Source organism: Limulus polyphemus, unplaced genomic scaffold (assembly GCF_000517525.1).
Source record: "Limulus polyphemus unplaced genomic scaffold, Limulus_polyphemus-2.1.2 Scaffold2021, whole genome shotgun sequence".
In the NCBI taxonomy this organism is placed as follows: domain Eukaryota; kingdom Metazoa; phylum Arthropoda; class Merostomata; order Xiphosura; family Limulidae; genus Limulus; species Limulus polyphemus.
In genome coordinates, this window is record NW_013667631.1 from 96662 (window position 1) to 110652 (window position 13991).

A 13991-nucleotide genomic window follows, 5' to 3' on the forward strand; every position below is an offset into this window, starting at 1 on the left:
TAAGACAGTGTTAGTAATATAGATAATAAATTACAGACAAAACTGTCAAACTTTGTAAGAAACTGTTGGTAAAACTTCTGTATCTAGATATGTATTGTATCACCTCATCAATGTCTAGATATCTATCGTATCAACTACTATGATGAGATATGCACCCCTACTAAAAGCTTGTCAATTTATGTGAAGATACACCTGCTACATAAAAAGTTATACTATACATAGTTTCCTGATTACATGATGGTTAAGAGTTGGTCATTATGTCTGAGCCTGTAAGTGGAGAGTTAAAATTATAGTTTATACCACTAAAAGCTTTTATATATGCTGTTATACAGACCATAACTTGTTTGTTTTATTAAACAAGGGGAAATAATATTTCAAATAGGTTTTCACTTTTGGGCTTAAGGTTGTTCATTTCACAACTTGTACATTATGTGATGTGAAAGGTTGTTTTGTTAGAACTAAAAGTCTTAGATTTCCAGAACAATTCCTTAATTGCAGTAATTACCAGTAGATAAAATTGAATTACATAATCATTGTTTAGAAAGACTGAAGGATTTGCTTGCAAGTAATATATGGATAGAAGATTTGACTGATCATACAAGAAACATCCACAACCATTTTATGGGACAAAGAAATTAATTTTCAGTTCATCTCAGAATATTTTTGAATGGTATCAAAACATATTTTATGTAAATGTTTGATTCAACTCAGATTACTTAAAATTTATAACTCACAATAACCTGAAACCTTTTTGAAATAGTATCCAAACATGTTTTTACAAGTACCTAACCTAGTTCAATACACTTAATTTTTTTTTCATAACTTGGTGATTTAAACAGATGGATTCAACTGTTCTATGGGGAAGCTGTAACAAATCAAAGTATTGATGATGAATCCACTGAAGTTATCCTACAATTAGATACAGTAAGGGAGATTTCAATGTTTATTTGTTGATTATTTTGATGTGGCTAACCTAAATTTAGATACAGTAAGGAATATTTTAATGTTATATTAATGGTTATTTTGATGTAGCTACTTTACCTCTAGATACAGTAATGGTGATTTCAACATGTAATTATTGGTTATTTTAATATAGTAAGGGAGATTTCAACATTATATTATTGATTATTTTGATAGTTAATCTACTTTTAGATACAGTAAGGGAGATTCTAAGGCTATAACTCACCTCTGTATGCAGGTTAGCTATCCTCTCTGTGCATCTGCCAGGGATATTTCCATGCCACTAGCCTTGAGGCAACTCCCACCTAATTTCATGGGAGTTGTGCTGGTGCATAATTATTTCGTCATGCAACAAAAGCCCTCCATTAACCCTTTCACCCTCAGTAGGATAAAATGCACGTGTCATGAAGTTTTGGAGCATTATTTTCAAAATTTTATTAAATAACATTTTTACTACTTACATCAATGAAATTGGCATCAAAATGTAGTTTATAATTCAAATTTTAATATTATATATGTTTTAATTTCTTAATTTAAAAGGAAATTTAAATAAAAAAATTTTAAATATAGATTTTTTTATGTCACATAACACTTCCAGTTGTCTAATTGTTTAGTTTCAATTTTATTATGCCCACCATACAACATGTACAAATATCTAAGGAATTAGAAACTCAAATTTGTGATATAGACAAGCTAAATATAGAATAAGAACCTTCCTCCTCTATGATTTGCTGAGATAGCAATATTTTTAGCGAATCTACTAGTGGCTCCTCCCATTGCATCAGTTTTTTGAAAGCTCTTGTCTAGTCTCGCCTACTACTAATTATCCCCTGTTTATAACCAATAGAAAAACATTTTCACCTCTACATAACTCTGACAGTTGTTTATAAATAGCTTGAAAGAAAAAATAATAATTTTGTCAAAACTGTTGAAGTGTGATGAATATGTCATTGCTCTGAATAGAAATGGGATTTTTTTAACCCGCATAAAGTTTATTTAGAGACCCAACTAAATTACAGGGATTTTGAATGTACTAATACAGTAATTTTACAACTTTGTGGTCTTCAAAAATTAGTATTTGAAGCCTACAAAAATTAGTATCTCTACACCCTCCACCCAGAAGAATAAACGAGGCTTACTGCGAGGCTTAGCACGTTCGATGCACGAGAGCAACATTTCATAACACAGTTACACGCTCGAAATCTTTGTTTTTCAGTGTATTTCTCATTTACTTTCTATGTTTTAAAAAATATAATACAATTTAAGCATTTATGAGTAAATAGTAATATGTATATTTATATACATATGTAATGTACGGTAGTCGAAATATCACTTTAATGTTCAGTATACTCGTATTATAATTACATTTGTATTTTGTACTTGTAGACCAATACATAGTTATGCCTACTGAATTTGTTTTATTCTAATTGTCTAAACTGAGGTAAGTTAAAACCAAATTATACAACATTAGAAACTTGACAACTTTAAAACAAGTTTATTCATAACATTTAGAAAGGTAAAATAATTTACAAATATTGGGAAATAATATTATGCACAAATGTTTATACATGACTAAAAGGAATAATGGATTTACAAACTGCTTGAATCAAAAACACATACATGAAGTTGTGAACAGAATAAAAGTGTTTATATATGCCTAAGAGGAATAATGTACATACAAAGTGCATGAATCAAAAACAAACACATGAAGTTGTGCAAAGAAAATGCTGTGTGAATGAATGGAAATTTATGGATATGTATTTTATTACACACATTTAACAAAACTGCAAAAGCCATACTTTATGATAGTATATACAGTATAACATTATACACTGATTTTGACACATGAAAGGGAACATCACTATTGTACTTATAAGTGTATGAATACTAAAATAAAAACTTTACAAAAATATTTAAGTCAAAAAACAATCAGAAAATGCTACTAAGATTTGTTTTTTTTTAGAAAAACAAAAATGTTTACAAAGGAAAAGAGCAGACTTTTACCTTGTATCATAGTATTAACTCCTTTTAAGAGTAACACTAGTGTGATACTCTTTGAAGTGTTTCATACACAGAAATTCCTCACACCTTTTACATTTTATTAGAACTTTATTTTCAGGAAGGCATAGTCTGCATCTTTTTCTGATAACTGCATCAGCAAGTGTAGGGAAGTGCCTGCCAAGAGTAAGTCTCAGAGGTGATGAGTCCTGTACAGTTCTAGAGAGTGGTATACCTGAAGGATCTGGTTTGTTTTGAAATAGAGGCTCAACAAGAGCTGTGACTAGGTCCATTCGGAAGGCCTTCTGGGATAATGTCGGCTGGTTGGTCTGTTGTTAGTACAAAATGTAAACATTTACAACTGTCAAGACCAAAAGTCGAAAAACAGTTTTTTATACTATTTTGTTGTCCTTCGTACAGTAGAGTAGTAACTTAAGTGTTGGTCATTTAGATCCACTTCTCCCATAAACTTATTGTAGTCCACAATCAACTGAGGTTTTGTAACCTCAGCATCCCTACCTCTTGTCACAGTTGTCATAGTACTAGAGTGTAAAGTTCAAAGTACGTAAATCTCTATTAGAGTTCCACATTTTAAAAAATCATGCTTCCCCCTTTCTGTGGGTTTGTAGAAATCAGTTGCTGTGGGAAATACAGTCTGTTTTTATTGCATGTCCCACAAGCATAGGTTTCCATAGTCAGTAGTTTGTCAAATAAACAATAGGAAATGTAAAAGTTGTCCATGAAAACCCAGTGCCCTAATCTGTTGTACTTGTCCATCAATTCCATCACAACACTGTCTGCTAAACCTTTAGCTGGCATTTGTCCTTGATTGCCTGTGTAGGTTTTAAACTTCAGACAGTATCCACTCACAGCTTCTGCCAGGACCCACAACTTGATAACCCACTTGACAGGTTTTTTGGCAAATATTGGAGAAAATCAAATCAACATTTTGTGTCCAACATCTGTTCGTCTATAGTTAGTTCCTTGTTAGGAGAGTAGTGTAAAACAAAAGATTTTAGTAGACGGTCTATGACACGTCTAACCTTAAAATGTTTGTCATAATTAGGGTTAGTTCTAAGAAGAGCATTAGTGTTGTCATTGAAGTGTAAGTTAGTATGGATAGCTAAAAACCTGTCCATAGAGATGTTAGTAAACCAAGGATTATGGAAAGGAAGATAAGTAGACCAATAGCAAAATAAGCTAAAATGTCTTCATGGGTAACATCTGTACATTTTATGGTTTTTTTCTTTGGGGGTTCACCTTCCTGTTGTGGCTGATTAGATCGTGCACATCGATTTGTTTCAGTAACAATAAAATTTAAAGTTTCAAATGTAAATAAAAGTTTAAACAAATCAACAGCTGTATTAGTAGAAGTTACCCATTGGGACACAGGTTCACTTCTATTGAACAAAAGTACATGGGTAGGTTCTTCATTGGTAATCTGCACCCAGGTCCAAGTGTCAATGCGTTTGAGAGGCCTCTCCTGCTGCTAGGAAGGAGCAGTCCTAGTAGATACTGTAGCTCTACCCCTTCCCCTACCACTCTTTGTTCTGCCTCTTCTCTGTAGTGGTGGTATAGGTTGCCTTGATGTACCTGGCCTGGGTGATTCCACAACATCCTCATCTGATGAATATCTTTCACCAAGTACTTCCTACGATGTAGTAGATGGTAGTGGAACCTCAGTTTCTATTGGTTGACGAATAATTGTGGTGAAAGTGGGAGAGGGTAGTAGATTTTATAAGAATGTGCCCAATTAACACCTTCATACACTTATGCTGCAAAATTCCACACACATCAAATAGATGACCAATAGTACTGAAACACCTGCGATGTAATTGGATCAGCCCAGCTCAGAACCTACAATGTTTATTGGATCAGCCCAATTCTGAACCATATAATAAATGTTTTTACACATTCTAATTGCAATTTTATTACCCTAGGAAATTCCTGTTGTAAGTGTTGTAGGAAACATAAGCCACTGTATCCCATATTGTGTTCTTGTAGCAGGGGGCATGGCACTTCACTGATTATCGCGTGCATTGTTGCTCTCGAGAGTTTCGTGTTATGGTTATATGGAAGCAGTCTTATAACACGAGTGGTGATTTATTGCTTATTTTCAGTGAGTTTCTACTTTAGTCATTGACAGTAAAATAAACACAAAGTATATGTGATATGTTTAGCAGTTGAAACTCTCAGGGGAAATACTTTGAAACTTCATGATCAATAATGAAGAAAAAGGAAACACTTTCTGATTTTACAATTTTTTCTTTTTCATTATACTTCGATGAGTTGTCTACAGGCTGAAGAATCAAGTAATAAACGTAATAACAGATAAAATATAATGTTATACTGAAAAAAAAAAGTAATATATGTATTTAGGAGGTTTTAGAGGTTATGCAAATTAAATTTAAGATTTTTGAAACAAAGAAAAGTATTTTAAATCTTAAGATGAAAATCTCTTTGCACTCAGACTAGTTAAAAAAAATGAATCGAAATTTTCACAGTCCAGTACAAGTAAAAAATGATTTACCGTGTGCAAAAGACTTGTAATGTTTACTATAAGTCTACCAAATTTTGTAAAGATACACTTAATATATTAAAAGGTAGTAGTGTGTAAACTATAACAAATACAAGTGGTTATGAGGTTGGTCAATTTGACCGAGCCCCTGTTGAGACAGTTAACATAATAGAAAAATACTGAAGCTAAATCCTCTTTAACATTTCTAGCAATGTCTTTGTTTTTGTTCTGTAGTTAAATATTTGTATACTTTATTCATTGTCTGTGTATATATTAAATCAGGATAAACTAGTAAAGTACTTAATCGTTAATGGAAATTAATTTTTCATCATTCCTCAGAGCTGATGATTTCAATGACCCCTACCATCTAGAAGGAACATCTACCTTAAATACAATAGATGCAATTGACCTGGGAGCAATTCCAAATTATGTAATGAGTTCAAACTATACACATGAGCAATATAAAATAAATGACTGGTACTTTGCTTGGCTACCTGATCAAACAAGACGGCATGACTCTAAGACAACCTATACTGTGCAGATCACTCATTTTAATGGAACCAATGAAACATTTGTTTGGCATGGACCACCAGGTAATACTTGTGTATATTAAGATCCTCAGTTGTTGGTCTTTTTATGTTTTACTTTATACTAGAAAGTGTAATGATCAAACAATATTTTATTTCAAGGAAAATCAAACATACAATTGATACAAATATATTTATGTTGCTTAGGGTTACGATGTGGAGGGTGAAAGTTAAAATTATGTTTTGAATACATTTTACAGCTGCTTCAGATAATCCAGGTCCAGTTAAATGGACTAAACCTTATTTTGACTGTGGCCGCTCAAATAAATGGATTGTTGGTGCTAGTGTCCCTATTCCTGATATCTACCCACGCCATACAGGCTGGCGGCACATAGAAATTCCAACGTAAGTAACTTTTGATGTGCTCACTTAATAGATTGGATATTGAGAGGGTGGTTTTCTTTGGCTTACCAAGTTTGACAAATTCTCATTTTTAAATCTTCTGGTAGAATATTGAGAGAATATTAGTAAAAGACTTGCAAACATTTCTTGTTGATGCAGTTTTGAATAACATGCTGATTTTGAGATGTTGAAATATGATAGAAATTTTTTAAAATGGATTTCACTTAATACTTGGAGAATTTAATTGCATGTAATAACTTTATAATTTTTCTTTATAAATCTGAAACAATTCTTTATCTTTTTTTTTCATTAACCTTTTCTTATTGATTAACTCTGTTCATGGGTAAAAGTCAAAGTGCTCATTTAATGATTTTAACAGTTACATTTAATATTTAATAAAACAACTATTATTAACACATGCCAATAATCTTGCATCAAAATTTAGCTTGTAATTCAACTTTTAATATTATATAAGTTTTAACTTTTTAGGAAATATTTAAGTTCTCAATCTTCTTTTTTGTGTCATGTGATGCTTTTCTACTCTGAATTTTTATTTTAGATATACTTTTTTTCCTTGTATGGGTTTCAGAATAATTAGATACACTAACTATAGATAATGACAGGCCAGAATTTAAATTAAAAACCTCCTGCTTTTATTTTTTGAAATACCAAGAAATTTACTACACCAGACACAGAAACTCCTCCCAGCTCTTCATATTTTTTGAAATTATTTATTTACTCACACTTACTTGTCAGTGGAACATGTTTTTATAACCAATAAAAAGTCTACTTTGTGAACTACATGATTATGATGTATTTATGTTAATTTATTTTGGTAAAAGATGCCATTTCCCAAGTAGATTTTATTGAACGAAGACTGAAGTTGGTGCTTCAGATAGTAATGTAATTTTCTAAACCTTTTTATAGGTCTGTTAGTAGGACAGATAAATTGTTGTAGTTTTGGCATATTCTATTTAATTGTTTGAAGTATTTTTCGAACAACACTGCAGTCTGAATCTGACTGACTAAGGTAAATCCAGAGAGTAATCTCTTGTAGAAATACTGTATTCAAATTTAAAATTTTTTTTGTTGACATTATACCTGTGATGTTTATTAACCTGATGACCACCAGCTACTCATTTTCTGAGTAACCAATGCAAGTCTTGCTGTATTTCATTCCAACAATAAAACTAATAGATTAAATTGCTTGAAACTTCATAAGAACTTTCATAAATGCATGTAGTTTAAGAAATATAAAGGCTGTTACGTTTGATAAGTTTGTTTTTTTTGCATTATGATCTTTAATATCTTTAAAAATTACATTAGGAAATGGTATTTATAAGAAATGATTACGATATTTATATTTGTTCCAGATTTGAACTTATTACTTTTTATGTTTTAGTACATTATTTTAAAATCCCTAGAAATTTTTTATCGTCCATAAAATGCAAATTTTATCTATCTTTGATTTTTTTTAATAATCATGTATTCTCCTTATGGTTTCAAGTAATATACAAGACCCGAAAATAATATTTTTAAGTAAACCTAAACAACAAATGAATATTATTATTTTTAACTAGGATTTCATATTTATATGTATACATAAACATTTTAATTTTGTTTCATAAATGTATTTTTATTTCAAGTTTATGTTTCATTGCAGCCATAATTTTGTTCATTGTGCTGATTAAATTGTGAGGTTAGCAGCGTGAACTTTGTACATTTGCCGTAAACTATCATGTCTGTTTGTGGTCACTCTCGTTCAGTCCAGTCCTAGTCAGATTCCTCTCATTATAAGCAAAATTTATGTAGGAATTTGAAACTCAAGCTCTTCAGTATATTGAGACCCCAACTGTGAGAATGTCATAGCTTCCCTGTATTATTGAGACAAATGTATTTAATCTGTTTCATAACCAACATATGGGTTTTATTGTTGCCACTACTGAGTTTTAAACCATTTGCAAAATATCAGAATAAACTTTATATATATATCAGTTAGACTGTTTTAATTCCAAAGCAACAACAACAGAAGTGTGGGTCTTACTAACAATAGTACTTTTCTATAAGCCTTAGAAAACTTGTTTCTGGAAAAAACTGCATGGGTTGTATGTGACTTTTAGTTTTTATAGCAGCTTAAGTCATGCTGTATCGTATATCTATTTATATTAATCAATATATTGAAAAATTAACTCAAAATAGATATATTTTGGAAAGAAGTTGATCCATGATTGTAAGTGTTAAGAGCTATCGAGTGGCGAGTGCAAGGTCTTTACATTAATTTGGCTTAGCACTTTGAACTGAAAGAGTTTGTGATTTTTTTTATATTCTTTTGCATTTAAATTAGTAGTTTTAAGTTCAACAATTTAGCGTAATTTTATATGTAGTTCATAATGATAATAATGATTCAGTATTTTGAATGATAAACTTGTGTGATTTGTATGTAATACTACTAGTACCAGTACCACATAAGAATTTTATATTTCTCCTTCTTACAATCTTTATTTTACCAATACTAAATACAACCTCTACATAAAAAGGCAGTTACTATAATAAGCACCACCCACATTCATATTGTAAAATCCAGAGAACAGTTTCATCATGTGCTTTTCTTATCATCCTATGATTTGTCAAACGTGAAATACAGGTACAGTTTTATATTCCTAAACCTCTCTGGTGTTTCTATTGTCAAGTTTGGAAATTCTAAGGCATCTTGTCATGGTTCTTTGATGTGTGCTCATTGTGGTAGCAAAGACCATGATGCCTACTTGTGTCATCTGGACCCTCACTGCATCAGTTGTGGTGGTTCCTACCCCATGTACTTTTGTTTAAGCCCTATGTGGGTGGAGAAAAGAGGTACAACATTTACATACTGTAAATAACATGTCTTATCTAGAGGCCCGGTAGTTGTTGTCCCCAGTTACATCTCAGACATGTGCTGCTGCAGTCCATTCCACTGCTACAGTGGGAGTGCAGACATATCTTTCTGCTTTTCCATTTGTTTTTTTCTCTCCTTGTCAAGGGTCTTGTGTTTTCTGTGGATGCAAGAGTTGAGAAGTCCACATCTACTCTTGTCTTTGTCCCCCACCATCATATCCTGTGACTGCTCGGGTTCCTCTCCTTTAGCCCTGAGGTGCAGGATCATTATTCAGTCATGCCCTCAGTCACTGGAGTCTCTTCCTTCTGACAAAGATCTGCCCAGTTGTCCTAATGCAGGTTCCATAGAGGTTGATAGACCTCTTTCTACTAAAGAAAAACATCATGGTTGCAAACAAAATGGTTCTCCTCCTCCTCCTGAATAAAAATGGCCACTTTAATACAGTAGAATTGTTGAGGTTTTTGTTCTGATTTGGATGACATTAAGGCCTTGATTGATACTTATCCCATATGTCTCTTCTTGCAAGAAACATTCCTTCTGTTTGCTGATACTGTCACCTTTCAAAAGTTTTCTTTGTACAGGAATGACAGGTTATATGAAGGTTGAGTTCATGGAGGTGTGGCACTGCTGGTTGACCAACATGTACCCATCTTGTCTGTACCACTTGATACTCCCTGGAGGATGTAGCCATCCATATCTCTGTGGGTCATACAATAATTGTTTGTTCTTTCTTTAGTACTAGTTTTTTTACCTATTTTAATGCACCTAGTTTGTGTTTTACTGCTATTGATCTATCTGTTTGTTCACCTTCACTTTTTTTCTTGAAAGGTTGATAGTGACCCATGGGGCAGTGATCATTTTGAGTGAACTTGGCTGTGATTGATACTACCTGACCTGTGTGCCACAGTAGAAGTTGAAGCAGACTGACAGGCTTTCCTTCACCACTCTCTTGGAACTTGATCCTGCTCTAATTAGTCTTCCATCTTTTAATGAGTGTGTGGAGTCAGTAACTTATCATATTATTTAAACAGCTGTTTATTCTATCCCCCAAACCTTGATACATTTCCCATGGTATCCTTGTACATGGTGGTTTTCTGCCTGCCAGCAGGCATGGAAGGCTCAGAAAGAGGCCTGGGATATCTTTTGCAGGTATCCTACTCTTTGTAACTGTGTTGCTTTTCAGTGGGCCAATGCCCATGCTCGGAAGATCAAACATCAAAGCCGGAAGGAATCTTAGGTTAAGTTCACCAATGGCATCTCTTCTACCATCAGTTCCAAAATCATCTGGAACAAGATTTGGAAGGTCAGTGGGAAGTATACTTCTCATACCTTTTCCATCTTGCTCTCCAGTGGCTAGGAAGTTGCTGATGTACAGAGCATTGACAGTACTCCTGGGGAGTTCTTTTTCCACCTTTCCAGCACTTCTCTTCTCTTCTCTTGCCCTCTTGGCCACCAAGTCATAGGTTGAGAGATACCACTTTTCTTTCAGGCAGATCATCTCTATGATTACAATTGCCCATTTACACTAATGGTTGCTCACAAGTTCCTCTACAGTTTCTGTGCTCACTACTGAGTTGTATGCCATTTCTCTTGCCCTGGATCACATAGATGATAACCAGTACACTAACTGTACTACTCTCTTACCACTTTTCTAACCTGGGAATTGCTTAATGTCAGTTCTCACCCTGTTCTTTTAGATTTTCAGAAATAACTGGCTCAGTTTCCTCTGTCATCTGTTTCTATCCAGTTATTCTGGATATCTGGCAATGTTGATATTATAGGGAACAAGCTTGCTGACACTGCAGCTAGGTCTGTCTGCTCTGGTGCTGTCACAGCTGTGTCTGTCCCATATATGGACTATGGCACTGTGATCAAGGCCCAGCTTCACACAAGTTAGCAGTTGATTTGGGGTGAGCAACTTCATACAAGCTTTTCTAGAGCAAACCTACTGTTGTTGTTTGGCCATCTAGTTTCCATAAGGATCGAAGGGAGGAATTCATCTTGGCTAGGCTATGCATTGGTCACAGTTTTTTAATCTATCATTTTCTTTTATGTGAGACTGATCCACCCATGTGTGGCCTTTGTGACACTTAGGTCACAATTGCCCATATTTTACATTCATGCTGTTATTATGAATGTGAGAAGCAAAAACATTTTAGACATGTATTTTCTAAGGGCTTATCCCTGATGTTGGACGATGTCATTGGCGATGCTGACACTGTACAACCTGATTGTGTTTTCATCTTTTTGTGGGCTATTGGCTTTTTTACTTCTATTTAATTTTTTACCTAATTTTTGGGCATTGTTTAGTTTTTAACTTGTTTTCTTTTCATTTTTTCCATTTTTACTAGCAGCATTTTTACAAGTTATTTGGTGCAGATAGCCTAGTTGCTTTGTGCCATAAAATACCAAACAAACAAACAAATCTTGTACCTTGTTCTCTTGATCCTTAATGACTTCCTCCCACTTGGAGAGCAGAGTGTCTTGGTTTTGAGGCTGCCCTTTAGCTCTGGTTTGGAGGGTGTTCAGTTTACATTTTTATGTGCACCCATAGATTCAATTTTCAGATGATTTTTGTGTATCATTGGTATTTTTTCATGGACTTTATCTTTCTTTTTTCTCTTAACCTCCTCTTTTTTTTTATCCAATCATCTTTTCACCTCCTTTCTAGTCTTTTACACCTTTGATACCTAGAGGAAGCTGTGTTTTCTCTTTGGGTTATAAATGTCATTAAACTGGTCCTTAAACCCAATCAGGGTGTTTACTCTAATCTTTTTTTGTTCCAAAGAGGACAGGAAATTGGTGTCCTGTCATAGATTTGTTGTTCTTGAACCAGTTTGTCATTTCTTGTTTCAAGAGAGTCAGTTTTTTCAATCTGAATTGATTGTTTTCTCTTCTGGGCTGTTGATGGCAACATTGATGTTTTGGATGTTTTTCTTAATTTCTCTGCCCCTGTCATTTTCTGTGGTTCATACAAAATGATAAAATTTTTCATATTTAGGCCCTTGCTTTTGGATTAGCTATGATTCCATATGTTTTTAATCAGTTCATGAGTACATTCATGTGGAGGATTTATTTGTTGGGTCTCAATTTCTGTTACCATATGAATGACTGGCTTCTTGTTGCTTTGTCCAAAGAAATATCCACAGCTGTGGCTTCCCTTCTCCTTTCAGAAGTATCTCATTTTGATTGGCCAATAACAGATTCTCTTCAGTTGAACTTAGCAGATCAGTGGAATATGTCCAGATATTCCCTGTCATCTCCCTCCATATCCTCATCTTTCACTATTGTGGCAGCTTGATCAATTCCATATCCTACTGGGCATCCATTTTCTCCCACCTTGCCTGTACCTGCACCTATTCATTGATGTCTCTCTTTCCAGGTTTGTGGCTGGTTCTGGACACCTACACCATTTCTGGGATATTTTCTCCAGGGTAGTAGTCCATCCATATCAATATCCTCAAATTGTTAACTGTTCATTGAGCATGTTGTCATTTTCAGTCTCATGTGTCTGATCATATTCTGATGATCCATTTGCACAACTCCACTGTTGTGTCTTACATTAGTTGACAGAGAGATACTCAATCTTGGGCCTAGTGTTTTCTCTCTCTGGATTTTCTTTTTTGGGCCTACAGTCACTAAACTTGATGGTTGACCTATTGTATCCTGGAAGTTTTGAATCTGGTCATGGGCCAATTGTCTTGCTTGAACAGATTTCTACCCACAGAGTGGTCTCTGCATCCTCTGGTGTTTCAGTGAATTTGTTTCCACTTTAGAGTTCCCCTATCAATACCTTTGTGACTCCTTTCAACACAAAGCTTACTCATTTATGATCATCAATCCTGGACTCTGGAGCTCTAGAAGTATATACTCTGGGCAAGATTTGGGCCAATCCCTTTTTTTTTCTAAGCCTGGCTTTTTGAGAGTAGTTTAACCATTTGTATGATCGATGGTTACAGGGCAGCTTTGCCACTGATTTTATGCCTCCTAGGTTCAACATCAAGTCTGAAGCTTTATTATGCTGAAAATCTGGTTTTGATACTCATGGTGGCCACCACTCATATAGCATAATATGTAGCTTCCTCCTTAATAACAAAAACAAAAACTTCCATAGTCCTTGCGGGTAAGTTGTGCTCAGGTGTTACTTGGAAGTGCAGTAATTACCACCCCACTACACTAAAACCAAGTTTTTTCTGGTGATTAGGCCAGGCATGAGTCTTGTGTTCTCCTCTGGATGCAGGTCTGGGATATTTTTTCTATGAACCTGGTTGTTCTGATTAATATATCTCCAACATGAAATGGACTGATGTATTTCCATATCCACACTAGATACTCATGCTCAGCTCATGAGATAATGGTTGGTTAAACAGTTCTACATTCTGCCCATGTATATAACACTAGCATTATGCAGAAGGTTGTTTGAACAATATTGTTCTTCCACCTCAGATGGGCAAGGAATATTCTCTACTTGAAATTGATGGCGCATTTCTTTGGTTTTCCCTTTCTGATGCTATGCTTTCAGAAAGAAGCTTTGTAATTTCATCATTTGCATTTATCCCTTTCCTATTTATGTAGCTTTGTTATGCAGAGAGGTGAGTAAACAGTAGCATTTTCTTTACCCAAAAATGTATTTCAGATAGTTAATCCTCTGCATAACCCCCAACCCTTCTTTTGAGATCACAGTGTATTTATTTTGTCTGTTTTACCTTGT

General features: G+C 34.2%; 1 protein-coding gene across 1 annotated transcript in view; it reads left to right on the forward strand.

Annotated features, from left to right (window-relative positions):
• The window catches only part of LOC106465693, a 94766-nt gene that overhangs the window by 21175 nt on the left and 59600 nt on the right, over positions 1–13991 (forward strand). Inside the window, exons 3-4 of the mRNA XM_013925930.2 lie at positions 5816–6069; positions 6264–6408. Coding sequence (XP_013781384.1) covers positions 5816–6069; positions 6264–6408 — 399 coding nt within the window. The remainder of the gene's footprint in view (positions 1–5815; positions 6070–6263; positions 6409–13991) is intronic.